The sequence below is a fragment of the Panthera uncia genome (assembly GCF_023721935.1).
Source record: "Panthera uncia isolate 11264 chromosome B2 unlocalized genomic scaffold, Puncia_PCG_1.0 HiC_scaffold_24, whole genome shotgun sequence".
Taxonomy (NCBI): domain Eukaryota; kingdom Metazoa; phylum Chordata; class Mammalia; order Carnivora; family Felidae; genus Panthera; species Panthera uncia.
This window is the reverse complement of record NW_026057580.1, coordinates 80,234,939-80,262,750: the sequence shown is the minus strand read 5'-3', so window position 1 is coordinate 80,262,750 and position 27,812 is coordinate 80,234,939. Positions and strand designations below refer to the sequence as shown.

The 27,812-nt window shown below is 35.9% G+C and overlaps 1 protein-coding gene across 3 annotated transcripts in view; it reads left to right on the top strand.

The window, feature by feature from the left end:
* Nucleotides 1-3,749: 3,749 nt before the first annotated feature.
* The window catches only part of TRDN (triadin), a 275,510-nt gene continuing 251,447 nt past the window's right edge, over nucleotides 3,750-27,812 (top strand). Inside the window, exon 1 of one of the 3 annotated variants that reach the window (XM_049652957.1) lies at nucleotides 3,750-3,988. In XM_049652957.1, the coding sequence (XP_049508914.1) occupies nucleotides 3,967-3,988 (22 nt within the window). In that variant the 5' untranslated portion in view covers nucleotides 3,750-3,966. The remainder of the gene's footprint in view (nucleotides 3,989-27,812) is intronic. The other 2 variants (XM_049652955.1, XM_049652956.1) reach the window with 2 other exon arrangements.

The following is a 27,812-nucleotide window of genomic DNA, read 5'->3' as shown; positions in this document are numbered from 1 at the left end:
TAAAGAGAGGAAAGTTTTTAATTGCACTGGAATGCCTTCCGTCATTTGAAACGAGCTGGATCACACAGTTTCTAAATAATCAGATGGTAAGCCAAACCTATGGAAAGACTTTCAACCTTTGGTTAAAGAAACGAGCACAGGCCATTTAGAGAAAATAAAGAGGACAGAACGAGATTTTCCATGACACAAATAGAAAACAAAATAATTTAAAATGAAGTGAACAGCAGTGCTGAGATGAAGTTAATGAACTAATAGTTCAATTGAGACTTTTCTTGTGATTCTGAAGATTAAGTTTATCGTGTGAGAGCTTCAGCGGAATTTCTAGGTCATGTGATGAGATTTCAAGGTCAGATGAAAGCAAATACCCTCAAATGGCTCCTAAGTTCATATTCAGTGTTCCTAGTTTCTTCTATATTTCTTCCTCCTAAAGTTTAAAAGCCAATAGTTATTCTTTCCGTATTTAAGTTGTTTTTGCCAAGTTTTTCTTCACTTCCAAAGCTAAAAGTAAAGAGTTTCTTTTTTGTATATTCATCCTGGTAAGCTATTTGAACCGAGGCAGTCAAACAGTAGCTTGCATTTTGTTAGCTCAAATATAAAACTTTCTTACATTATGACACTCAGTCCCCTACCTCTCTCTCCCCTTTTTTTCAAAACCATTTGGTGGGTTATCTTTGTCTCTTATTAAAATGAACTTGAAAATTTAAGCTTACATAAAAGTGATACCTCTTATTTTGTCAGGATCCAAGTAAAAAGTACTTTTAACCCAATTAGGTATCCCACAGATTTACCTACACTCTGTTTAAGAGTACAATATTGCACAAAGTTCTTTATTATTTTATTTTTATTTGTCATGAATTCATGTATATGTTATTCACATATAAGCTGTTTGTATCCATAAATTAAGAAATAGATCTTGAGAAATAATCCTAAACTCTGCTTTCTCTCTAATATCTCCAACCCTTGAGAAATGGGTGACTGATAGTAAATAACTATTTACTCCTAATCTTCTCACTACTTTATAAAACACACACAAATACATTGGCACAGAACAAGATAACATAGTGCAGACTTAAAATGGTTTTTGAAAAACTTCACTTTGCTTTATTTTATGTTTTTTTGGTGGGAACCAAAAATCATCAAAACTTCCCTGGTTGCCTCCTGAATCTTTTTGCATCTGAAATTCAGTAAGAATATCTTATTCATAGCCAAATATAATGTATGTATTACTGATTGTTAGTTCATGATAAGAGCTGACAGAGCAGCCATATTTTTTTAAAACATTGCTCTAAGGAAAAATATTTTTGTCTAATAATTTGAATATTTAGCACACCTAGTGGAAATCACAACAGGCAATGCCCAGTATAATCAAATTGGAGGGGCAGCTTGGACTAAACGGAACATTTAATAGAAGAACGAACTTTCATGGTTTACCATTGACTTGTAGAGACCAGGTCAGTGAATGATGTATCGCGAACAGTTACTCCTGTTTGCAAAACTAGGATAAGTCTACCTGTGTTGACCCAGGAAACTATTAATGAGAAGAGAGAGCCCAACTTTCAGGTCATCTTAAAAGAGCCCAATGAACTGGTAAGGTCTCTTTTAAAATGAACACCTCTTTCAAATGAAGAAAGGCAAAAAAGATGATGAAAGTCAAATACATTGTAATGTTTTATTCTTTGGATAGGTATCCTGAAGAATGCGGTCTTTGCCTTTAGAAAAATGTCAGTTGCTTGGTTTTGGAAAGCTTCAGAGAGTTCCACTTGAAACTCAAAGATAGATCTTATTAATTTCAAATAACTTGAAAGTTGTAAAATTTTTAAAATGAGAAATATACTGGTTTCTTAATGTCTAATAAGATTCATCAGCTCATCCAACAGATAGATTTAAAAAACTTATTATCTTGCAAACATGTATATTTGCTAGAATATGTTTTATTCCTCTTTCTCCTAGTATGTATTGCACAAAATTAGTGATTGGGAATTTAAGAGTAACATCAATCACTAGGAATTTAGTATTCTTGCTCTATATTCTTATTTCAACTTCTTATTAAGTAGGAGTTTGTAATTGTGATTTATTCCTGCTTCAAGCTAGCTACTTTTATTTAGGCCCTGACTCATGTAAATTCTTAATGAATTGCACACAGGATTATTATTTTTTCAGTTAGGCACAATGGAAGACTGTGAAAGTGACTGACAAATGGAGATGGGAAGTGCTAAGTTTTCTTAAATTTGGAAGCACTGTGATGTTATTGAATGGAGATGCCTTTGGAGGTCAAGTGAGGACAAGTCTGCTTTTAGGCTACCTCCTCCCCATTTTAGAAAGCAGGCACCAACCCTGTGCTCCAGAAGGGGGCGAAAGAAGTTTGTGTCCTTCCACCTGCAGGTGACCTAATCTGCAAACCGTAGAGTCTGCAACAAAGACTCACCTCTGGGGGGAAAGGTACAAACTTGTAGTCAAAAGCCTCCAGGCCCCATCCTAGGTATAGAATCGTTTAGAAAATTGTGAGTGTGACCTGGAATTATTTACACTTTTGTGAATTAAGATTGCTTCCTTACTTATTCTGCAATTATATGAACACTTCCTGCGTGCAAAGAATTGAGGCAGCAGATACAAAAATGTTGACGTGGGGGGTGGAGGATGTAATTTTCTATGGAAATAACTATTGTAGCTTTCTTCTGAGTCTCAAAAATTAAAACAGCATATTTGACTTTGTTTTATGATCTCTGAAGTCCCATACAAATCAAAGAGATTTTGACAACCATAGGCAGTAAGTTAAGGCTAAAAGTTGAAACTACAAACATTTATTAGGTTGAATATGAGAATAAAATAAAAGATAAGTATAGTCACCCCTTGATTATTCAAATTGGCTACAGTTTGTGATTATCAATGCCCTTTGATTCTCCTTCCCCTTTCTACCACCAACTATTGAATATTTCTCCGCTCATTAACACCTGTCTAGGAATGGGAAGGTGAAATGCTAATCAGCCCGTTTGGTTAATTGTTAGCTGCTATGATCTTTTTTCTTCTATTTTCTTGGTAGGGAAAGGTTGAAATCTTTTACTAAAATGTTGGCTGTGGATTTCTAAACTTTATGTCACTTTTCCTTTTTTTTTTTTTTTTTTTTTACTCCATAGATAAAAATTCAGATATTTTGTTTTCAGTATGAAATTAAAGAGAATATAAAAATCAAGTAATTCATCAGGTCTCACATGTTTGGAAAATCTTAATCCCCTACAAGGAAGCTTCAGGATTTAATAGTTGCAAGTTTAAGTGTGGCCCTATATAAATAACTGCACTTGCTAAGTGGATTTAGACCAATAGGGAATCACCTTGGGGAAAATGACAGAAGACTACCCTCCCCTTTGCTTCTGGTAGATGTTACAGGACCCTCCCCACACCAAATAAGGGAAGAGGAATGTTCTGAGCATGAAGGGCGCTAAGAATAAATCTGAGCTATCACAGATAAGATTACTTTCAACTCTTTATTTCATGTTTTCTGACATAGACCCCAAGATCTGTAATTATCTTAGGGAAACTGTGGGGGTTTAGACAGTACTTTCTAGTTTTGTTTTGTTTTGTTTTGGCCTATCTTTCTTTGGGGCTGGAGAGCTGGGGTGTGTGTGTGTGTGTGTGTGTGTGTGTGTGTGTGTTCCACTAGAGTGCCAAAAAAAAAAAAAGTGCTGAAGAGTCCTAGGGAAATGAGGCTATTTTTGTTCGAAGCTGATACTTCTGCCTGAGCCACAAGTGCAGCTTGGAAAGGGCTCAGGTTGTTTCCAGGGGGAGAACTCTGCAGAGAAGAGACAAAGTTCAACAGGACAACAAAGGAGCAGCAGAAACAGCCAGGAAAAGGAAGAGCCCTCACATTTTCACACAGAACCCCCTATCAGAGTTCTCAAATCCTAAAGTATTCTGCAAAGTGCCACTTGACGGGAACTTTTCACCTGCCTTTTCCTTTCTCCAACCACCATGACGGAGATCACTGCTGAAGGTATTGCTACTATTTTCCAATAGTACCGACTAGGAAAAAAAGGTGGAAGTTGATAGTGACATTGACCGTCCATTTGTCGACTTAAATGTTGCTTTTAGATACTTTCTTAATCAATGATTCTATACAGGATTGGAGAAGTGGGTTTCAGTGCTGAGATGCTGATAGATCTGTGTGTTGGGGGAGAGAAGGGGTTTCTCTGAAATTTTGCATGTGGAAACTGTTGTGTGCTATGCCAAAGGCCTCAGGTACCAATTGTAACCGGCCCCTCTATAAATAGCTATGGTCATGTAACATCATGGCTAATATCTAACCTTGCAAAACTTACAAGGCTCAAAAGGATAGAAGCCACGATGAACTTGAAATGTTGCATCTAATATTTAACCATGGAAGAATGATTTTGAGTACTTTTGCTTTATGATATTTTAAAATGCGGATCTTAAATTTGTTTTCCCTTTCTAATTTCAATGTATAAATATGCACACACACGTATATAAGATTTATATACAACTTAAGATATAAGTGCCCCCACAAAATTTGTATACATTTTACTATTGGTAGATAGTCAGAGACAAGGTTTGGAAATACACAAAATATAGATAAATATGATTTTAAAATAAAGCAATTCAGGGGCGCCTGGGTGGCGCAGTCGGTTAAGCGTCCGACTTCAGCCAGGTCACGATCTCGCGGTCCGTGAGTTCGAGCCCCGCGTCAGGCTCTGGGCTGATGGCTCGGAGCCTGGAGCCTGTTTCCGATTCTGTGTCTCCCTCTCTCTCTGCCCCTCCCCCGTTCATGCTCTGTCGCTCTCTGTCCCAAAAATAAATAAAAAATGTTGAAAAAAAAATTTAAAATAAAGCAATTCAAATTCTGATTCTTTTCACACACTCATGTCTCTTTTGCATTTACACAAGGAACTCTATCTTTCTATAAAAGTAAATATTTTGTTTCAGTGCTTATTCTGAAAAGGTTTATGCCCTAACTAAAACGCAATTTTTAATTATTCGACCATGGTAGCAATCGTTTCACCTATATGCAAATATATAAATATATAAAAATATTTACATTTCTTAGAATAAAAGGACCCTTTAAAACAACTAAAGCATTTTATATACAGACACAATCCAGTTCTAGTTGGGGTAAAAATCTAAGAGGTGGATCTAAAATTTGCTTCTGACAGCTGTAAGAAAATCAGACAGGTGGTGCTCTCATCAGCTTCCAAGTTGAATGCTGTTCTGGTTTGTTTTTAATTAGACAACTGAAAAATAGAACGTGTGGTTTTGGCTCTTCGCGTAGACGTTAGTATGGACACACAGTGATTTCAGAGTTGGAGATTTTCAGTCAATATTTATAAGAAGAAATGTCTTACTTGTATATTCCACTGAGAAGTTTAGCCTGGCACCCCTATTACTGAGAGATTTCTGTTTATCAGGTATTTTTCTCAGGACTTTGTATTTACTTATTTAAACCTCATGCAATTCAATTAAGTCGGCATTATTATCTCCATTTTGCAGAAATAGAAACTAAAACTCAGATGTTCAGTGACTTGCTCAAGACTATGGCATTGCCAAGATTAGAAGCCAGCTCCCTTAGATCTAGTTTGTGTTTCTTCTTTTTTATAAAAGGATATCAGGTTTACTCTTTACCAATTTTAGTTCAGAATTTGCTAACTAAATATAAATATCAATTTTTCCTATTCTTTAGATATTCTGTATCATGTGGCCTTTAGTTTGTCTTAAAGAGAACTATCTATAACAACTTCTTGCTTCACCCTGCACAAGCTATTAAGATACCTATGGGGCGCCTGGGTGGCTCAGTCGGTTAAGCATCCAACTTCAGCTCAGGTCATGATCTCGCGGTCTGTGAGTTTGAGCCCCATGTCAGGGTCTGTGCTGACAGCTCAGAGCATGGAACCTGCTTTGGATTCTGTGTCTCCCTCTCTCTCTGCCCCTCCCCCGCTCATGCTCTCTCTCTGTCTCTCTCAAAAATAAACATTAAAAAACATAAGAGACTCTTGAAACTGAAAACAAACTGAGGGTTGATGTGGGGTGGGAGGGAGGGTAGGGTGGGTGATGGGTATTGAGGAGGGCACCTGTGGGGATGAATACTGGGTGTTCTATGGAAACCATTTTTGGCAATAAATTTCATATTAAAAAAAAATTAAAAAGATACCTGTGAATGTGTTTCCCTCCCTATATATGGGATGTGCACATCCAGCTAATTCAGGAGGTCACTTGACCAAAACATTTTGGTTTGCCTGTGGATGATCTCTGTAGACCTTTGCACTTGATTCATAACTTTTTTTTTATGGGAGAATTCTTAATTATTAAATAGAACTTTGGTTTCTGTCTTCTCCATGTGGAGCATCTAAAGGATTTTCAAAAGACTGCCTGGAGTCTCCCATAAAAGTAATTGAATTAGTAATAAATTAAAGTGTAAAAACACCATCTAGTGATGGTCATTTTCCTCTCCTTACCCCCTGCAGTTCATAGGATCTATGTCATTTGAACACCATTGACGTACTTTTTTTTCATTTCTGGAATGATTTATTAATCATATTTCTCAAATAAAAATTAGACTGTCAACTCAAATAGCTGAATTTTTAAGTTTGACACTTCAGTCCTTCTCTGTGGTTATCCAGAGTTTCCTGCACACTTCTCTCCTACACACTTTTCATTTTGTCCTCATGAGTCACACTTTTTTGGGCCCTGGCCACAATAGCCTTCTTTTAGTCTTTCATAGGAGGTGTGCTTTTGTGCAGAACTTTGGTACACATTCTTCCCTTAGTCTGGAATAGTCTTTCGACTCATCTGCTGTATTTCTTTTGTCCCCACTTTTGGGCACATTTCTAAAATGTAAGTACTGTACCAGTAGTCGAGGGCATCTACTGATTACTCTTCCCATCCATTTATCACAAAGCAAGCAAACATCACATAGCACTTATGAAGGCTAGAGCTAGCGTAGCCCCTTGGAGAGCTCTAGTCCACTGGCTTGACCTCAATTTTTGGAAAACTGAGGCTCATACAGATTATACCACTCTTCTATGGTCATTGATAATTAGAGGAAGTCTGAAGATAAAATTCATGTCTCCTATGGCTTATATCAATGCTTATTCAACTATAATGCAGGTCATGTGGATAAACCTTAAGTTTTACTAAGAACCTTAGTAAGAACCTTCATTAACCTTTTATTAAGAACGTTATTAACTGAAGAGTGTTATGCTAAGTGAAATAAGTCATACAGAGAAAGAGAGATACCATATGTTTTCACTCTTATGTGGATCCTGAGAAACTTAACAGAAGACCATGGGGGAGGGGAAGGGAAAAAAAGTTAGAGAGGGAGGGAGCCAAACCATAAAAGACTCTTAAAAACTGAGAACAATCTGAGGGTTGGGGGGGGGGGGGAGGGAGGGGGGGTGGGGTATGGGCATTGAAGAGGGCACCTGTTGGGATGAGCACTGGGTGTTATATGGTTCTTAATAGAACCTTTATTAAGAACTTTTGTTAAGAACCTTAAGTTCTTTACATAGATTTTCACTGCATGGTCCAAGTTGGATTACTTCATCTGACGGAACGAAGTAATGCTTTTGTGTTTCAGGTACAGAGCAATAGACGAAGTAGAACTAGACCAAAGTTGAAAGCCAAAGGATTTTAGGGAAACAGCATCTTTGATTCTGGCCATGATAAATTAATAAATATAATTATAATAATATTTCACATTTATTTAGAAGACCTTATATGTCAAGTAATGTATGAGGTTTGTTATGTGATCACTGAATCCTCAATTTAACTGAGATAGATATTTTTACTATTGCTATTTATAGAATAAGAACCTGAAGTTTAGAGAGGTTAGGAATTCACCTGAATTTATACAGCTGTATATAGTGTAGCTAGGATTCACATCCAGATCTCTAACCTGAGACATGCTGAATACTTCTCCTTGGTGTGTGAGACTGTTAGCCTAGTGTGGTTTCAGAGGCTGATGGGGGCCTACGCTAGGCCCTTATTCTACTATGGCCCATGCTAGGTTGATCAGGTATAATCAGGCCACAGACTGGATCAAACTCAAAGAGTGCCAGGGCTTAGGACTATAAATGGCCTCTACCTTCTTTCCAGAGGCCTAGTTATTCCTAGACAAGTGCCAGAGTTAGCGCCCCTATGAGTCTCATTGTGAATTTTCAACCACCAATTTCAGCATTTGACAGCATATAGCATTATGTAAAACTACCTTTTGAGTACTTTTAATAATGAAGTATAGTTAATTCTTCATAGCTTTTTTGAAAACATAGAAACCTTTTTAAAAGTTGATGAAATATGTAATGTTTTAAAATTGCCAGGTAACTAATATACAAATTATGCATTACTATAATATTTATATAACCGTGTTCTCTGGGTCCAAGGACCTTTAAAACATAGGAAAGTACAAATTTTTATGTAATAGACTCAAGTTGGTAGAGATCCTATTTATAATTAACTTATAATTTACTAGAATGCTTAGTTAAGGGAAATTCTGTAAAAAAGTTAGAAGTTATGTCAAAATCTCAACTTCAATTATATAATTTCAGGATTCAGGAGACAGTTTGTTGTACTAAGTAGGGGATTGTTTCCTCTCTTTTAGCTCAACCATGTTTTACTGCTTCTGTAACAAACCTGTGAGAGGATTTGATGTTCAAAATTTAGAGCAAAAATAGTAATTTATTTTGCACAATGCACTGCTTCAACAGATTCTATAGCACCTCAGTGGCAATTGTCATTCTCAAGAAAAGAGGTCAAGAATTCACAACCGGACTAATTAACTATGCACACCAGTTATGTCACCTAGAGCAATAGACGGTGAAATTACAAGTGCTTTTGTGTTTCAGGTACAGAGCAAGTAGGAGGAGATCCAGATTATATATTTGTGTTTATCTTGCCAAATCAAGAGTGGCTATTTTGGCCCAAGTAGAGATGACTTGGGTTGGGAGGTGGAGGAAGAGGATGAAGCACTAGGTTCAACACCTAATGACTTCCAAATTATGTTCTCCTGTTCAAAAAAAGTGATATACCACATATAGAATGTCTACACCACATATAGAATTTTTAGTTCTAGGAACACATTTAAATTTTTTTTTTGATGTTTATTTTTGAAGGAGAGAGAGAGAGACAGAGCATGAGGGGGGAGGGGCAGAGAGAGGGAGACACAGAATCCGAAACAGGCTCCAGGCTCTGAGCTGTCAGCACAGAGCCCGACGAGGGGCTCGAACCCATAAACCACTAGATGATGACCTGAGCCAAAGTCGGAGGCCCAACCGACTGAGCCACCCAGGCGCCCCAGGAACACATTTTAAAATTGACATTGACAAGAGAATATATTTGGAGGAGGATCATGATCATAACAGGCACAGTTACATGAAAAGACTTTTGCACAGGTTGTTTAAAGTGTAGATTGGCGGGGAAGAGACAATGCAAAAATCAATAGATAAAAAGTCTGGAAGCCACAGAAAGGCAAACTCTTGGGAAAATATAAGGCAAAACCTAACCAACCATTAAAATGAGAGCTAGAACTAACTCTTCAGATTGAAAACCAATAACAATAACAAAAAGAAAAACAAAACCCAGAATAAAGAGAAACAAAAGAAAAGCAGTGAATGGAACACCGTCTCTAATTATCAAGTAATAGACGGATGAGGAGTATGCTAAAAACTACACCATAGCAGGCAGTCAGCAAAATCCAGGCTATGGGAACCTCTGCAGTACAAACAACAAAATTCCTTCACATAAGTTACTAGAAACAAAAAGAGATGTCAAGGAAACCTATAAAACCAAATGTGAAAATAAAGCAACCTATCATAATGTGTATAATTAATGGATCATGATTCAAACAACCTTAAAAAATTTCAATTAAATAATTGGAAACTCCCCACACTTTGAATATTTGATGGTAGTGATGATGACCTTGTCTTTAGGGATGACCATATTGTGGTATGTTTTAAAACTTCTTATATTATTTGGAGATACATACTCAAATATATATGAATGAGATGATGCAATGTTTGAAACTTCCTTTTAAATAATATTCCACAGAGCAATGTCAATGGGCTGTGTGTGGCATAAGATTGACCATGACTTGATTATATCGAGGCTGATGATGGGTTCATTATAACATTCTGTTTTGTGAATATTCAAGTTTTTCCTTAATAAAGAGCTAGGGGGAATAGAACAACAGAGCTGGTGTATTTAGTAAATACTTTTAGTAACAATTTACTTTTTGTTATATACATGGGTCAATGAATCCATTGACCACCAAATTTATTTGTAAGTGCAAATTACTGTCTAAATTAACAGTCTGCTGTCATTGAAATGGAAACCAAATATGCTTGTATTAGACAGAGGGGTCCAGACATGTGTATTACATTTGTAATAGCAGAAAAAGAAACAATGCTTTTTAAATATATCTGTTATGATGTGGGAATTTGGAGGTTCGTTTCATATCATTTCTCAAAATTATTAGTGACATTACTTAGACATCTTAATTAGTAACAGATCATTTTCAAGATGGTCCATGTGAAAACCTGAGAAGAAATTAAAAACCCAAGAGGTCAATATGAGGCAAAGAAAAATAGTTCCAAAAAATGCTGTAGTCAGGAACATGGTATTTACTGACAGGGTATTAAGGACCAAGTCTTGCATGAATATCTTTTAAAAATATCACAGAAACAGTGAAAGCCTAAAAGGCCTTTCACATAAACCTGATTAGTCTGATTCTAAAACTTCTCAATCTTCTTTCCTGCTCAAGTTGAATTTAGAAAAAGAGAAGAAAAGCAAATTGTGAAAACCAGTGGGTGACATAATTCAATGAAAGTCAGAGAGGACAAGGAGTGCAGAGCTGAGAGAGAACAGCATTAAAATAATTAAAGGCAGTGTGATAGAGTACAACGTGCATGGAGTTTATTTTATTTATTTATTTATTTATTTTAGCGTTTATTTATTTTTGAGACAGAGAGACAAAGCATGAACGGGGGAGGGTCAGAGAGAGGGAGACACAGAATCTGAAACAGGCTCCAGGCTCTGAGCTGTCAGCACAGAGCCTGACGCGGGGCTCGAACTCACGAAGCGCGAGATCATGACCTGGGCGAAGCCGGCCGCTTAACCGACTGAGCCACCCAGGCGCCCCTGCATGGAGTTTAAGTCAGAAATCTGGGTTCCAGCAGTAGTCCCACTTCTTAACCATACACTGGGGGAGGATGAGGAGCCTCATGGGAGGGGCCGAATAATAAGGCCAGAAGAATGTTTTCAGATACAGAAAATGTACCTTTTTAGTGTCAACCTTTGCTGGGTTCCATTAAGAAGCTTTTTGTTGTAGCTTTTGTTATTATTTCTAAGAGTGATTCTTTTTTTCTATCACATTTTAAGCACACAGCACCCATTGAAGATGTTCTGTTTGGCAGTTTAAATGCTACTTAATTTTTTTCCTGTTTGTTTTTGGTCATCATTGTGACTCTGATTTATAAAACCATGCTACTTTTACAATGCAAAAATGAATTGAGCCTATTCAGCTATTATTCTAAAGGCTTAGGAATCCTTAGAGACTTAAAGCCTTCAATGCTGTTTGCATTAATTTTTAATCAGTTAACAATATTTAATATAAGGGAAATATAAAATGGTGCAACTAAGCAATTTTAAGGCGGTCTGTGCTGACCTTTGGGTTGAATATATCAATTTGAAAAGAGAATGCATACATAGATTTTCCAGTTAAGCTTTTGGTTTTACAGTTATGGAGTTTAAATCATTACTCTTTTCTTCCTTCAAATAAAAAGAAATACTTTAGCAAAATGTTTAATATTTAAAAAAAAAATAAGTATTATTTAAAGCAACATATTTAAAATGAGAAATTTAGGGGAAAACCTTTATCTGGAAACCATGCATTAGCATAATACAATAATTCCAAGTTTATGGAGTTTAGATTCTGTTCAACTTAAATTTCTAGGAAGATCTAGCAAAGTTAAGTTTTGCATACCAAATTCCCACTTTCTCTGAATTACATGAGTGCCATGAATAATTTCTCATAGGAAGTGCTATTTGAGTGTCACATGAACATGTATTGCCCCAAGTGAGGGTTAAGCAGAGATCGATGAACTTTCTGGTCCAAGAAAAGATAGTATTTTCCATCTTCAAAGGAAGTTAAAAAGAATATCTTTGGCAAATGTGTAATGAATAAAGTCCTGCTTCTCTCTGTACTAGTTATGCTCTCTAAACATCAAACATCTCCACATCTCTGTGCCTGAAGTCAAGCTGTCAAAAGCACACGGAATTTACGATTTTGAAAGATCCTTTGGTATGTAAATGAGCTGTTTCCTCATAAACCATTGAGTCCATCTCACTTACGATGTACTTCGTATTACATTTAAATATGTATGGTTCATATAGTTTCTAATTCGGTATCTGTGGCAAGGGCTGGGGTATGTGGTCTTCACTTAAAGCTACAATCTTTTAATCTAGAAGAACAAAGATAATTTATGTTCTGCAACCTGCTTTTTAGCAGGGCACGTGAGGCTAGAACTTGCTGTTAGAGACTGGTTTTATCATTGCTACTCATTTGCTCTTTCCTCCTCCTCTCCCCTACACAGGTTAATGAAATGCTGAGAAAGAAACAAAAGAAAGAGCTCTTAATATAATATACACATCATATATACAACTTAGGGCATTGGTGAGCTTATGGATGTAAGAGAATCATTTTCTACTTCTTTATACTCTGAAAACATTTTTAGCAAGATTTCCCTGGAAAATTTATTGTTGCTTGCTAAAATAAATCATCATATGACTCAGAGAATTTTCTGTTTGTGGTAGACAGTTGATATGACATCAAAACAAAAATGGTAATTATAAAGTGACATTTCTTTGACCTCTAGTGCCAGAGCTATTATTTTTATCCATCGTTATTCTTATTTTACTTATGTATAATTGCCTGAGGGAAAAGAATGGTATAAAATCTAGAAGTTACCACAGTATGGTGAAATGCCAAGTTTGTGAATTTAAATATGCAGAAGCATTAGGCATTGCATTTAGAGAAAAGCAAACAAAGAAAATACATCCATTTGAAATATAACAAAATTATAGACTCTGTGGTATTAATTACCAACCTATAATTAGGTTTATAAGGCAGGAGGTCATGTCGGAGTTTCAGTTGTAGTCAATATTTTAGAACCTATTGTGTCCCAAGCTGAATACCAGACAATGGGGAAATGAAGAGATATAATACGAAGTCCCTGATTCTGATACAGTAGATTGAAAAACAAACAGAAAAGGGCAAAAGATAATCATTAGATTGAAGACTGAACAGATTTAAAAACATAAACTCCAGTTTGGATTTATGAATGATGAGTTATTTGATCTAGTTGACAAAATCATGTTATTGTTCATAAATCTTATGATCAGTGAGGACACACTGAAACTTGCTTTAAAAAGTAACTTTAGAATGATTGAGTGTCCTATTCTTCACTCTGGTAATTTGCAGTGCACATGCCATTATTGGACCAATAATGAAATCGCTGGCCAAAGTACAGAGATCATGAATAGGTTTGATCAATGAAGAGATGAAAGAAAAAGAGATAAGGGGTAGGTAAGAATTAGTGGTCTGTGGGATGAGGCCCTAGGACGGTCAAGGTACAGAGTTACCTGGCTAAGAAACTGGATAAAAATCCTGGTTTAAACACTCTAGTTTTGTTAACGCCCCCTATTGCTGTATCATGGAAAAGGATGGATGTCTTACATTCATGACTTATTTTGAACCAGTAGTTTGATATAATCCCTAGTTTTTGGCCCTCTGATGTGAGTGTGCTCCCAGTATTTGTATGTCCATTGCTGTTTTTGATCCTCAAAAACCCTACTTGAGCTCAGTTTGTATTTTGGGAACACTATTTTCAATTCGTGAAAAAAAAAATGAAATAACACTGTCATAAAAATGACCACTAAATGACCTTCTTCAGGTTAATGATGAGAAATCAGTTGTTACAAACTAATTTTGTGGTCACTGTTGTTCTAAGTGCTATGGGAACTGGTGTTATAGGCCAGTGGTCTTGTTATGGTGTCCTATAAAGGCACTGCATTGAGTATTGAGGGAAGGCAAGAGGGTTTTTGAGATACTAGGGAAAGGCCTTTATCAAAGAAAGGATGAAGAAACATGATCCTTAGTCCAAAGTTCAGAAGACATGACGAGGAAGTACCTAAGGTAGCAGAAATGGCTAGATTTAAGTAGTAACTCAGCAGAAACCTCTAAAGACTTTGCTTACAGTGACTGAAAGGGTTATATTAGAAATAATAGCTTTGGCAGGTCTCAGGAAGTTTTGCTTATCTCTTGAATCAAGTAGACCAGGTTTACTATTCAGTTTCTGCCCAGTCTTTGGATCTAAAAACCTTGCAGGTCCTGACTAGAATTGTCTTGTCATAACTGTAATACAGCCTGGGTCCCTGTCTTTGAGTGCCATAGGATCTCAATAACCAGGTGTTTTGGAACATGGTGTCCTTATCTTTGTCCCTTTCCTCTGTCATTCATTTATGGATGGAAAGGGACAAACCTGCTGCCACACTCAAAGATATTTAATAAGTATGTGCACTTCAAGAAGTTGCTTTGGCCGGTAACTGTGTTAAGTCTGTGGATGAAATGTGAAATATATGTAAACCAGCCCTCAAGGGAAGATGAGATAATTGTAGAAATAACTATATGAGAGAAGGCTGTCAGTTGCCTAAAAGAAGTACAGAGAAAATTATATATAAAAACTGTGAGATAGTTTCCTGGGTTTCTCATCACTCAAGTTTAAAGTAGACACCATTTACACATATGAAATAACTAGAGTATAAATTAATGTGTAACAAAGAAATCAAATGTTTTGAGATATGAGTGTCAGGAAAACCCGAGAAGCAGGAGAATAAACGGACATGGTTGATCAGAGACTATTATTAAGTTAAAACTTGAAAGGTACTAAAGGAGGTGCCTGGATGGCTCAGTTGGTTAAATGTCTGACTCTTGATTTCAGCTGAGGTCATGATCTCATGGTTTGTGAGTGTGAGCCCCAGTTGGGCTCTGGGCTGACAGTGTGAAGCCTGCTTGGGATTCTCTCTCTCTCTCCCTCTCTCTCTGCCCCTCCCCCACTCACACTTTCTCTCTCAGAATAAATAAGAAATGTTTAAAAACAAATAACTTGAAGGATATTTCTAAATGAAAGAACAGGAGCATAAAGGAAAATCAAAGAATTAAGTTTTCACCAACATCCCTAGATCCTAAAAGTTTCAGGTTAATATATCTAGCAAACAATTATTTAATATATTTTTACTAATACCTTGGTTTCATGCTCTATGTGAGAGCATCAAAGCTGGAGGAGTCATCCTCTATTAGCATTTGAGGCAGGAGAATTAGTCAAAGATCTTTCCAAGACATTGCAGGATAGTTAGCATAGAGTAGCACCCGTCACTATCATTTTAACTCCACAAACAATTACAGACATCTTCCAATGGAGATGCTAACTACACCCCAGTGAGCAACCAACAAGAACCCAAGGCAAAGATGAGCATAAATTCTAATGGTTGTGAAGGAGGTGGGATTAAAGTACTCAACTATGAGAAACTGCTGACTTAGTTATCTTCCAGTTCTACATAGAAGATTCTTTTAGGCCAATATAAGAGATTTGGATTAGTGAGAAGATCTTTTTAATATTTTCCAGTCAGTTACCAACTAAGAGTTTGTATAACATCTATGGTATATACCATCTATTTCAATGATTAGAAAATTATTTGGGATAGAATGAAATCCTTACTGAAATATAATTATATTTGGCTGTCTTGATTTGCACTTATAATTCTGTAGTAGAAAGGGAAAAAAAAGATGATAATTTTAAAGAAGTGTGGGGCAAAGGGATTCACAAACCAAATGGAATGACCCAATTTCCTCTGGAGAAAAATCAGTGAAAGGTGATGGCTTATTTTCTGTGTCCTTGAGCTAATGAGTTAAGAAGTGACAGCATAATTTGAAGAGAGGCACAGGTGGAAACATCTCTGATAGGTAAACTAAAAGATAGTACTTTGCAAAATTGCCTCTCATACAGTATTACAGAAGCTAAATAATAAACTTGAGAGTGGATTATATGTCCTTACTTCATAGTCAACTGATATTGTGACATATTGAACTCTGCATGTCTGCTTAAAGTACTTCCAATGTTTCTTTAATTCCTTGCAACACTACCAAGATGACAAATATGTTTTCCAATATTGCAGGAACTCACTTAAAATTAAGCTGTTAGGTAACACTGACCTAGAAGCCAGAATGCACAAGAACTCTAAATGAAAAAAATTCGATAACTGTGGCAATGTTTTAATAACAGTGTCCCACTTGGTTTTCAAGAGACCAGCCACCTCATCAGTTCAGTGTTAAAAAATATTATGAGTCATCACAGTTTTTAAAATACTAAAAAAGAAACTTTTTGTAAAATACAGGCACTGAAGCTGCATAAATCATATATATTTATATATCATTTACTAAACAATAAGGAAATGATATCCGCATAACCAATATCCAGGTCAGGAAACAATGTTTCCATTACCTCTGAAGAATATTCCCATCTGTTACCCACCCACTGACTCTAATTTTGGTTTTGCTTTCCAATCAAGATTTCTCTTTGTCCATCCCTTTCTCCACAGGGAACAACTATTCTGATTTTTTTGATAACAATTTTTTTACTTTGCTTTATAGTTTTATGACCTCCACATCCATAAACGATATAGTTTAGTTTGGCCAAGTTTGTTCTTTCTATAAATGGAACCACACAGCATGCATTATTCTGTGCATAATTCTTGCTGCATTAATTCAACACTATGTTTGTAAGACTCATCTGTTTTGTTGTATGTAGTTGTAGTTCATGTTATTCTTGCTGCACAGTATTCCACTGTATGATTGTCATAATTTATTTATCCACTTGAATGTTTTAAAGTTGAGAGGCTGTTATGAATGATACTGTTATGATCATTTTTTTTTCTTTCTAGCTTTAATATTCTCTGGTTCTATCATCAATGTGTATTTATTTCATGGCACTATGCTCTGTGTTAAAAAGGTGAATTCAGCATAAAGAAGATACCTTGTTTACTCAGATTGGGTCGTATATATTATCATTTAAATCTAGTTGAAAAACATAGAGAAAGTGTGACCTCAGTGGCCATCTACTAGACATGCCTTAACTTGTTTTTCAGAAGAAATTGATGTATCCCTATAAGATATATAAAATAAAATGGGTATTTGGGAGAGCAGGGAGAGAATGAATAGAATAGTAAGAACTTCTCGAAGATAAAGAAGTAATCCTCAATGTATAATGACCCCTATTTGAGACTGTACAGGAAGCAACCCAAAAGTTGACATTTTTTTAAAAGTTTGTTTACTTATTTTGAGAGAGAGAGAGAGAAAGTGCAAGAGGGGAAGGGACAAAGAGAGAGGGAGAGAGAGAATCCTAAGCAGGCCTGCACTGTCAGCGCAGAGCCAGATGTGGGGCTCGAACTCATGAACCATCAGATCAAGACCTGAGCTGAGATCAAGAGTCATATGCTTAACCAACTGTGCCACCCAGGCACCCCTCAAATTTGACATTTAGACCCAGCATAATCTGGCATAAAAAAGAGATTGTTCAACAAATATTATTGAATGAAGGTGTATGGAGGTCAGGAGCTCAACATATGCATACAGAAACTCATTAACTTCTTCCCAGTTATTCCTCTGACCCTGCAGAATTTTGTCTTTTTCCTCTTTGCTCAGTCTCTAACTTTTAGATTCCTCATTTCTTGATTTCATATTTTCTTCCTTATTCCCACTGTTCCTGCTTTAATTTAAACTCCTATCATTTCAGATTTGGATCCCTGTATGTGACACATTGTATTTTTCACAAGCAGCAGTGGCAATATTTCCCACCCCACTTTCTCTTCTCATAATGTGATCTTGACTTTTTTTTCACTGAGAAGTGAGGTCTATTTTTCCTCCTCTTGAATCCAGAGAGACTCATCTGATCACCTCAACAGATAAAATACAATAAAAATGATACTGTATGGCTTTCAAAGATAGATCATAAAAAAGCCAGTTGGTCTGTCTTGCTCTCTTGGGATATTTACTTTTGAAACATGCTATAAGAAGCTTAAGCACCCTGTTGGGAGAACCATAATGAGAGAAACAAATCCTTGGCTGATAAACCCAGCTAAGCTCCCTGTTAACCAGCACCAACTTTTCAGCCATATGAGTGAGCCATCTTGAAAATGGATCCTGCAGTCCCCAGGCGAGACCCCAGGTGATACTTGTGGAGCAAAGACAAATCATACCTGCTGAACTCTAACTAAATTGCATATCTCTGAGAAAAATGAGTGATTATATAAGTTTGAGGCCACTAAGTTTCGGAATGTTTTATTATGCACCAATACATAACTGCTACACTATTACCGTGACATAAGCATCCATCTAATCTCCTGACCCCTAACCCATCTTCCACATGACTACCAAATTAAATCTATAATTCTATACCACCCATTGTCTAGTGGTAACTTACAGCTGCTTCAGCCAGATTCAACATGATGTTAGTCAATTGAAAAATTGTTATATTTCTACAACTTTATCATTCATTTGTCCACACATTCATTACTTTAGCCAAAAATATTTAAGGAATGTTAGCTATTATAAAAGTGTTCTAGTCCCTGGAGGTATGTTCATTGAAAAAAGAAAAGAAGAAGAAAAAGAGGAAGAAGAGGAAGAGGTAGGAGAAGAAGAAGGAAAAGAAAGAGAGGAAGAAGTAGGAGGAAGAGGAAGAGAAGAAGGAAGGGAAAGAAAGGAGGAGGAGAAGAAAGAAGGAGGAGAAGGAAAAGAAGAGACAGAGAGAGAGGAAAAAAATTCCTGCTGTCGAAAGACTGAACCAAATTCTCAGTTACACCCCACTTGGAGATTCTGCAAATGTGAATGGGCATTTTTTTTTTTGGCGGGGGTTGGTGGGGATTTAGTGTGCTTAAAATATGTCTTGATTGTGGACCAAGGAATTTAAATTTGTAAGATCTCCACACAATAATTTACAGAACAGGCCTAAGCAACACCTTACATAGAGTAGTGCTCACATAATGTGTATGGGTTGATAAAGAATAGAGAGAAGGGCACATGGCTGGATCAGTTGGTTGAGCACTCAGCTCTTGATTTCAGCTCAGGTCATGATCTCATGGTTTGTGGGATAGAGCCCTGTGTCAGGCTCCGAGCTGACATCACAGAGCCTGCTTGGGATTCTCTCTCTGCCCTTCTATTTCCCTCCCCCACACTCTCTCTCTCTTTCAAAAAAAAAAAAACTTTAAAAAAGAATAGAGGGAATATTAGTTATGGCATATAGAATAATGACCATCTAGGATATCCATGCCTCAATCCCCAGAATCTGTGAATATGTTATCTTACATGGCAAAAGGGAATTTGCAGGTGTGATTATATTAAGTACCTAGAGATGGAGAGATTATCCTGGGTTACCTGGATGGCTTAAACTAACCACATGAGTTTAAAAGTGGAGGATGTTCTTGGTTGTGGTTAGAGGCAGATGCGATGTCAAGATCTGACCAGCCACCAGTAGCTTTAAAGATGGGAGAAGAGGCCATAAGCCAAGGAGCACAGTAGTCTGCAGAACCTGGAAAGGGCAAGGAGACTGATTCTCCCCTGGCCCCCCAGGAAGGAACGTAGCCTTGCAGACACCTTGATTTTAGCCCCTTGAGACCTATGATGGACTTCTGAGTCCCAGAACTGCACGATATAAATTCATGTTATTTCAAGCCATCAAGTTTGTGGCCATTTGTTATGTTAGCAGTAGAAAACTAATATGCTGCTGCCTATCTGATTACTGTAAGTCAGTCTTATACGCTGAGACAAATTTTCAGAGGGCACATATAAAGTTGACATAGAAGAAAGGCAAATTTATTTTCCACAATGTATTTTTACATAAGTCACTTTTTAAGTAAATAAGTCTCCCCTTTATATAAGAAACCTGAGACTAAAAAGAAGCCTCATTTTCAAGGTCACAGAACTCATTATTGGGACAATTAACAATAATTAACAACTATTCTTTCTGCAGAAATGCATACTGAATTTCCTTCCAATAAGCTTGTAAGTAACATTTCCCCCCTAATAATAAGCAAAGTTAGACAGACACCTCATTTGATTTGTCTCTGTCATCAATGGATAATTGCAAATCTTTGGAAAGAGGATTGTAGTTCGTGCAATATTTATTCCTTCTTAATATCTCTACAGTTAATCTGCTTACATTCAATACTATGAATATTTCTGAAACACAAATTGTTATTTAATCAATAACACTTGTATATTTATCTAGTCACCTACACACAATATATAATACATGTTGTCCACACCGTCTTTGGATGATTGTAGAGTGAACTTCTTCAAAAGGCTCTCTTAGTTCTTAAATGAGGACATCTTGCCCTTCTTTGGAATGGGTATCCTTCACCTGCGTAGGTTTGTACACACCAGGAAGGTATGTACATTTTCCGCTGGATAAGGGCCTATTAATAGAAAACTGACACTACAGCAGTTAAAAAAAATCAGGTCAGAGATTAATTTCATGAAACCCACAGTCATGTCAGCTAAACATGATCTGTTTGAGGTAGGTGAAAAATGTGTGATCACTTTGCTTGCTGTTCAAACTAAAATAAATATGTCTCCCTTTTATATTCGGATTCTGAGACATTCTGTCATATAGAGTTTCTAAAGTATTCTTGCATAAAATTTCTGCAGATTTTCAACTACTAACACAATCTTTGTGCTTAAACATCTTCCCAATAAGGTCAATTAAAGAAAAAAAAGTGATCAGAGTGTGGAATACAGGAAGATATGAGAAATTAGCTTAATTAAAATTGTTGAAGTAATAAAAGTTAGAAAAGAAAAACTTGGAATTAAGTAAACATGAAATTAGATTTATAGGAAAACAAACTTGCCTTAGTTTGACCTGAAAACAATAGTTTCCACTACAGGGCAGAATGCAGGTAGACAGACATACCTTTGTTGATAAATATGAAAGGAAAATTTTCAGAAGCAACAGAGCAAAATTGTAAGTGGTAAGAAACCATAAATACATAGTGTTTGTGTAGTATTTACATAATATAAATGCATACAAACATTTATATAGTATAAATGCACATAAACATTTATATAGTATATATGCATACAAATATAAAGTATACATAAATTTCACTTGTGATGCATAGAATAAGATATGCATGTAAAGTTTTTATTTTAATAAATATTGAGTTCCTACAACATAGAGACACTGTCATGAAGCACTAAAATAAATTATTTGATCAACATATTACAAAAGATATACTATTGTGGTAGAAAGATTTTTAATAAATATAATTAAAATAATTTTAAAAACCTTTATTTTAAGTATAATAGCTTAAGGTTAGTAGCTAGTAATGGCATTTTTACTCTAGAATAATTTTGCAGGCATGTCTTGTTTTTCTAAATTTATACTCTATATATCTTTGAATTAATATTAAAAGAATTAACCTGAAGTTATTAAAAAATATAACTAAGTATTGCCCCATAGTAATACTTATGTTCTATGAATGGTGGTGTGTTCGAAGTAGGAAGTGATATAAACATACTTAGACCCATGCCTTCCAAACTTTGATGTGCATATGAATCAGCTGGGAATTTTTCTAAAAAGCAGGTTCTTATTCAGTAGGTTTGGGATGGGGCCCGAGAGTCTGCCTTTCTAACAAGCTCTCAGGTGCTGAGAATGCTACTGGTCCATGGACCACACTTTAAGAATATACTATGGTATTTTAAGAAGTGCATAGAGAAAAATTCTGCTTTTGGTTTTAGTCTCTAATTTTTCAACTGAAATGAATAAATCATGGATATCCTGGTTTATCCAAGGACCAAAAAGGAGGAATAATTTATTATTTATTCTTTATTTGACTCTTTGAAGAGTGTGTATGAACCCTTTTAAGAAAAAGGTTCAAGGCCTCCAGGTGGCTCAGTCAGTTAAGTGACTCTTGATTCAGACTCTGATCATGATCTCATGGTTCATGAGTTGAAGCTCCATGTCAGGCTCTGTGCTGACAGTGTGGAGCCTGCTTGGGATTCTCTCTCTCCCTCTGTATATGTCCCTCCCTCACTCATGCTGTCTGCCTCTCTCCAAATAAATAAACTTAAAAAACAGAAGAAGAGAAAAGGTTCATGATGTTGGGTTAATTGTTTGCCATCCAACTTGTATATAGTTGTATATATATGGCAAATACTCTAAATTCTGTAAACTAAAAAGAATTTTTTACCTGTTAATGATATTTCTGTGATTGTTTATAAAAACTTAGATTTTGAGGGTATCTGGGTGGTGAAGAATTTATTATTTATTTTTTATTTGACCCTCTGAAGAGTGTGTATGAACCCTTTTAAGAAAAACGTTCAAGGCCTCCAGGTGGCTCAGTAGGTTAAGCCTCCAACTCTTGATTTTGACTCAGGTCATGATCTCACCATTCATGAGATTGAGACCTGTGTCTGCCTCTGTGCTGATGGTATGGAGTCAGCTTGGATTCTCTCTCTCCCTCTCTGCCCCTCCCCTGTTCCTGCTCTCTTTCTTTCTCTCAAAATAAGTAAATGAACATTAAAAACTACTTTAGGTGTTTAAAAGGATATAAATTGCATGATGTTTTATTACATGCTTGTCAACACTCAAAAATGATCAGTTATCATCAATTTATATTTATTGAACATCACTGGGTATCTGGTATTAGATTTGACACTTTCAAAATGGTTGGATACATATCTCTCTGTAATGGACTTAAAACTGTCTCAGCGCTTGACTTAAAAGCATTTCAACTGAACTGAAAAAAATGAGGTTATTAAGCAGAATAACATAGTTGATTAATAATATTGATGTCATTAATTGATTAGTGCTGAAAGAGATTATGTTCTTCTCTCCTTAAGATGATAAGTTTTGAATTTCTTACAGTAATTAGGAAACATAAAAGCTTGCAAATATATTTTTAAATACATTTATTCAAGAAACTGCTAGCAAATCTCTAAGTTTATTTTAACTAGAACTAGATATGTCTGCTAATTTAAATATAGGTTGGGAGTTAACTCATGAAAATTCTGGGATTAGCTGACCATTTCAAAATCATGAGTCTCTATTTCCTAGTTCTATACTGGCCCTCCCATGTGAGCCTTTGATTTGGTCAGTGTATGAAATTTTCCAATACCTTTGTAAGTGAAGGATGATGCGGTTGCCTTTCACACTTATTTTTGGTCATTATTCACTAAATGTACCACTTTCCCTTGATATTCATTGCATCTAATTTTACCTTTGCGCTGTATTCAGTTATTGATTTTATTTTTATGATGAGAAAGAAATATCATGATGATAAAAGAAGTAGAATTGGAAGAAAATAGAGTTGGAACAGGTTTCAAGGTCATTTCAAGCAATTTCATGTTAAAATACAAGAGTTATTCATGTTATAAAATTATGTGCCTGGAAACTACTTCTAGTCTTTCTCCTGTCCCTAAGCAGAAATATAGTTTTACTGTAAGAAATGTCAAAAAAATGAATATCTTTCTTATGGTTAAATATTTCCATGCAAGGGTACTCAACATTTTCCTTAGAAACCTATTTGTGTCTAAAAATACTTATGTCAAGATGTCCTCACCTAAATCTCTATGTTAAGATTTAACACAATTTCCTCTTCTATTTTCAAGCTTGAAAATAGCAGGTCACATTTTCTTTATAGTGATCCTTTGTCTTCTAGAACATTGATCTTATGTTTTTCTCAGCTTTTGACTTAACAAGTTGAAAGAGCCAGGGAGATAAAGAAAATGCTTTTCCATATGCTGTACACCATTTTTCAGCCTTTTAATCATATTACTTTCTAACCTGCTAATTGAAAACGGTAGTATATTTTAAGAATACATAGATGTGATATTTCAAACATTTATTAATACATAGAGCAAAGAAAGGTACTGACTGATCAAAATTCCACCAAACCAATGAGAAGGAACAGTGGCTTTGAATCTGTGCTTATGCTTATTGTTTAGTTCTTGCCTTTGTGTATTGAGAATGGTGGGAAAAACTACATAAGGTCAGACAGTCATGGTTTTAAACTCTGGCCCTCCCCTATACTCACAATGTAAACTTATATTACCTTACTGAAAAGCAGCTTCATTATCTACAATAGAAAGGGTATAATGACAGTTCATGGAGTGTGTATATGAAAGTGCCCGACACTACCTGAAACATACCAGGACAATATAAATATGAACCTATTCCTTGTCTCTTATATTGATCAAAACAAGATCTGAAGAATCATATGTCTGTGTGTGTGTATGTATGAATCATACATACCTATATAATCAATAGTATTTAAGGTTATTTTATTCTTTCTCTTATAGAAAAGATTATAATGTTCTAACTTACACAGAGTACAGTGGGGTCATTGTTTCACTGCTTTCCACCTCCCTCCCCCACCCCCATCCTCATATCTTATGAATAAAGTGTAACTTTTTGTCTTACCCAGCCTGGTTCTCTTCTACCCAGCCTGATATTCTCAAATCACTGGTATCTGCATTTGTCAGATTTAGAATTTGCAGTAAAACCGTATTATTAAAAGCATTGAGTTTTTACTTTTCAATTTTCTTTCACATACTAATATCATTTTAGCTCTTTACAAGAATTATGAAAGTCCTAAATAATTTAATTTTTTCTTCCAGCTCTAAGAACTTGTACAAATTACTAGGGCAAATAGGGTCTTTTCAGGGTTAGCTCAGCTTAGAAAGCCCCCTTGTATTACTCTTCTGTTACTGTATAACAATATTACCTCAAAATAAGTAGCTTGAGATAGCGTGTATTATCTCACTGTTTCTGTGTGTCAGGAGTCTGGGCATGACTTCATTGGATTTTCCACTTCAGGGTCTCTCAAACGTGCAATAATAAAGATGTCAGTTGGGGCAAGGTCTCATTTCAGGGTTAAATGGGGAACAAATCTGCATTCAAGCTCCTGTGGTTGTTGGAAGAATCCAATTCCTTGTGGCGGTAGAACTGGCCTCAGTTTCTGAAGACCTTGTTGGAAGGAGGTTGCTGTCAATTCCTTAAGGTTGTCTCTGAGTCCTTGCTGTGGTGCTTCCCAACATGACCACCAGCAAGAGAGAGGGTCTTGGAGGCAAGTCAGATGTTACGATCTTATGTAAGGTAATTACATACACATCCCTTGGTTGTATCTTGTTGGTTAGAAGCTAGTCTCAGGGCATGGTCACACTCAAGCGGTGGAGGTTATAAAAGGGCATAAATACCAGGTGGTGGATATTACAGAGGCCATCTTAGAATCCGTCTGCCACAACCTTCGATAGTTCAGGATCTGATATTCAGCTGAATAGGTCAGGAAACTGTCTACTAATCAGGTTTAGTCTAAAGGCTTACATCTTCCAAGGCTGGGTTAAAACATGAAATATCTGTTTATTTATTTATAAAGGGTTTTGCTCTTCCAGGGACCAAAATATTTGGACTCAGTTCATTTCAGTCTCTTCCAGCATTTAAATACTTGAATAATTTAATCAAAGGAAATTTTAGCTAGAAATAGAGCAAAGGAATTTTCAGGGTCCCCAGGGGTGGTTCATTCCGGAAATGGGAGATAATCGTAGATCAGGGCTCATGCCACTAAAAAACAGCTTCTGTAGTGACCCAATTGTGAGGGTGGGACATTTCTGTATCCTTGGACAGGGCTGAATTAACCAGCAAAAATGTTCTCCTGCTCTACTTTTTCTGGATACCGTAGAAAATCTTTCATGCTTCATTTCATCACATTTTTATTTCAACACATTTTCAAGGTCAGACCTGATTTCCTACATGTATTCAGACTCCAGGGGTCCCACTTAGGTGCTCAGGGGCACTTAATACAGTTTTTCCTTTTGTCATGTGCTATGAAAAGCCTTAGGGACCAGAATCATTTAAACTTGTTCCCAGAAAGTCCCAGTACTTGGGTAAAAGGAAAAGAAGAACTTGGTGTCCTTGTGATGATTAAATTCTACACCCCTCAGATTTCAGCTCAATTGTCACAGTCTATGATTAAGGCCCCATTATAGGCTTTCATAGGGCATATACATCTCTTTTGTAACATTTATCACAATTGTAATTGTCCATTTGTATAATTATTTAATAGATATCTCTGCCACTAATTAGTCTTGGCGCAACAAAGGCAGAGACTATAAAGAAATTTGTTCACCTTTTGATCCCCAAAATTTAGCAAAGTGTTTGGCACATAGTAGGCATTCAATAAATCACTGGGAATGAATGCATATATGAGTGTATGGAAGGGGAGTTACCAGGAGTTCAGAGCTCCTCCTAGAGGTAACCTGGTTTCAAGCTGGGAGCTGTGTTAAGGGCAAAAATAATTCATAATGAGAATGGCACATGACTATGACTGAGCTGGGGGTTGCTCTTAGGTGTGCTGATTTTCAGCTCTTTGTTTTCTTCCAAACAATTGAATGCTGACATTTACGATTTGTTAAACTTGAGTATATTTTTGAACACCCGTAATAACTATGACATGTAAGGAATCATTCTGTTCGTTGACAAAATCAACTGGACAAATAAAAAGGCTGTTTGTAAAATCATTTGTACTTCTTGTTTAACACTTTATTCTTCAGTTTGCATTGTTAATTAATTAATTTTGCAACTTTAACTTATGGAAGAAGTTACTTTCAGAATTTCTAGTATGAATTTTGTTCTAATCATTTGGAAAGTTTCTTATAATGCATCCAGGCATTGAACAATCGTGAGCTGAGTGACTCTTTTTTAACCTACATATAGTAGAAGGTATAGTGATAGAGACTAGTGGGGAGAATAGACAGGAATTTCAAGGTAGTATAATAAGAAACACAAATTTTAGAGATGCCTGGGTAGCTCAGTTGGTTAAGCATCAGACTCTTGATTTTGGCTCAGGTCATGAGCTCATGGTTCATGGGATCAAGCCCCATCAGTGCAGGTCCTGCTTGAGATTGTCTCTCTCTTCTCTCTCTTTCCCTCCACCCTACCCCAATCACACTCTCTGTCTCAAGATAAATAAGTAAACATTTAAAAAATAAATGTGAAATTTATACAAGAATAATTATGATTTGTAGACATAATACCATGAGAGTATATCAGTAATATACCAGTCTATATCCTGCTGAGGGACCAAAATGGGAACATTCTCAGGAAAAGATTCTGTTTAAAGGAGATAAGTGAATTCTTAAAGAACCACTTACAAGTCAGCTGGGAGAGAACAAAAAAAAAAGTGATTGATTTCCTAATTTTGCCTCATCTGTGTCTTATCAACTTTTTAAAATCCTCTAAGTAATTAATAATTCAAAGTATTCATCAACCAGTTACTTTGAAATTGGCAGGATAGAGTTCTTTTTTAAATATACAAGTATGTTCTAGGGATAAAAGTAATATGAATAAGTATAAAGAAGAAAAAGACACAATACCATACCATCACTTTTATCATAACTATGTTATGATTTTCTTTGTTTCATATATTTGGCATAATAGTATAATACAATTTTACATGAGGTTATACCTTGAGAAATGCCTTATAATTTGATCCCTTTTGTAAAACCTTCTTGAACATCTTTTTCTTTCAGTAAAGATAAATTTTCATCAGCATTTGCCTTACTGTATTATATTTCACTGTATTATTTAGCCAATTGTTTTATGTTGTGTGTTTATATTGCTTCCAGTTTTTTTTCATTATTATAAACAATATGGAAATGGTTATATCTTTGCTCAGCATTATTGATTCTTTTGTAAAAAATTTTTAAAAAG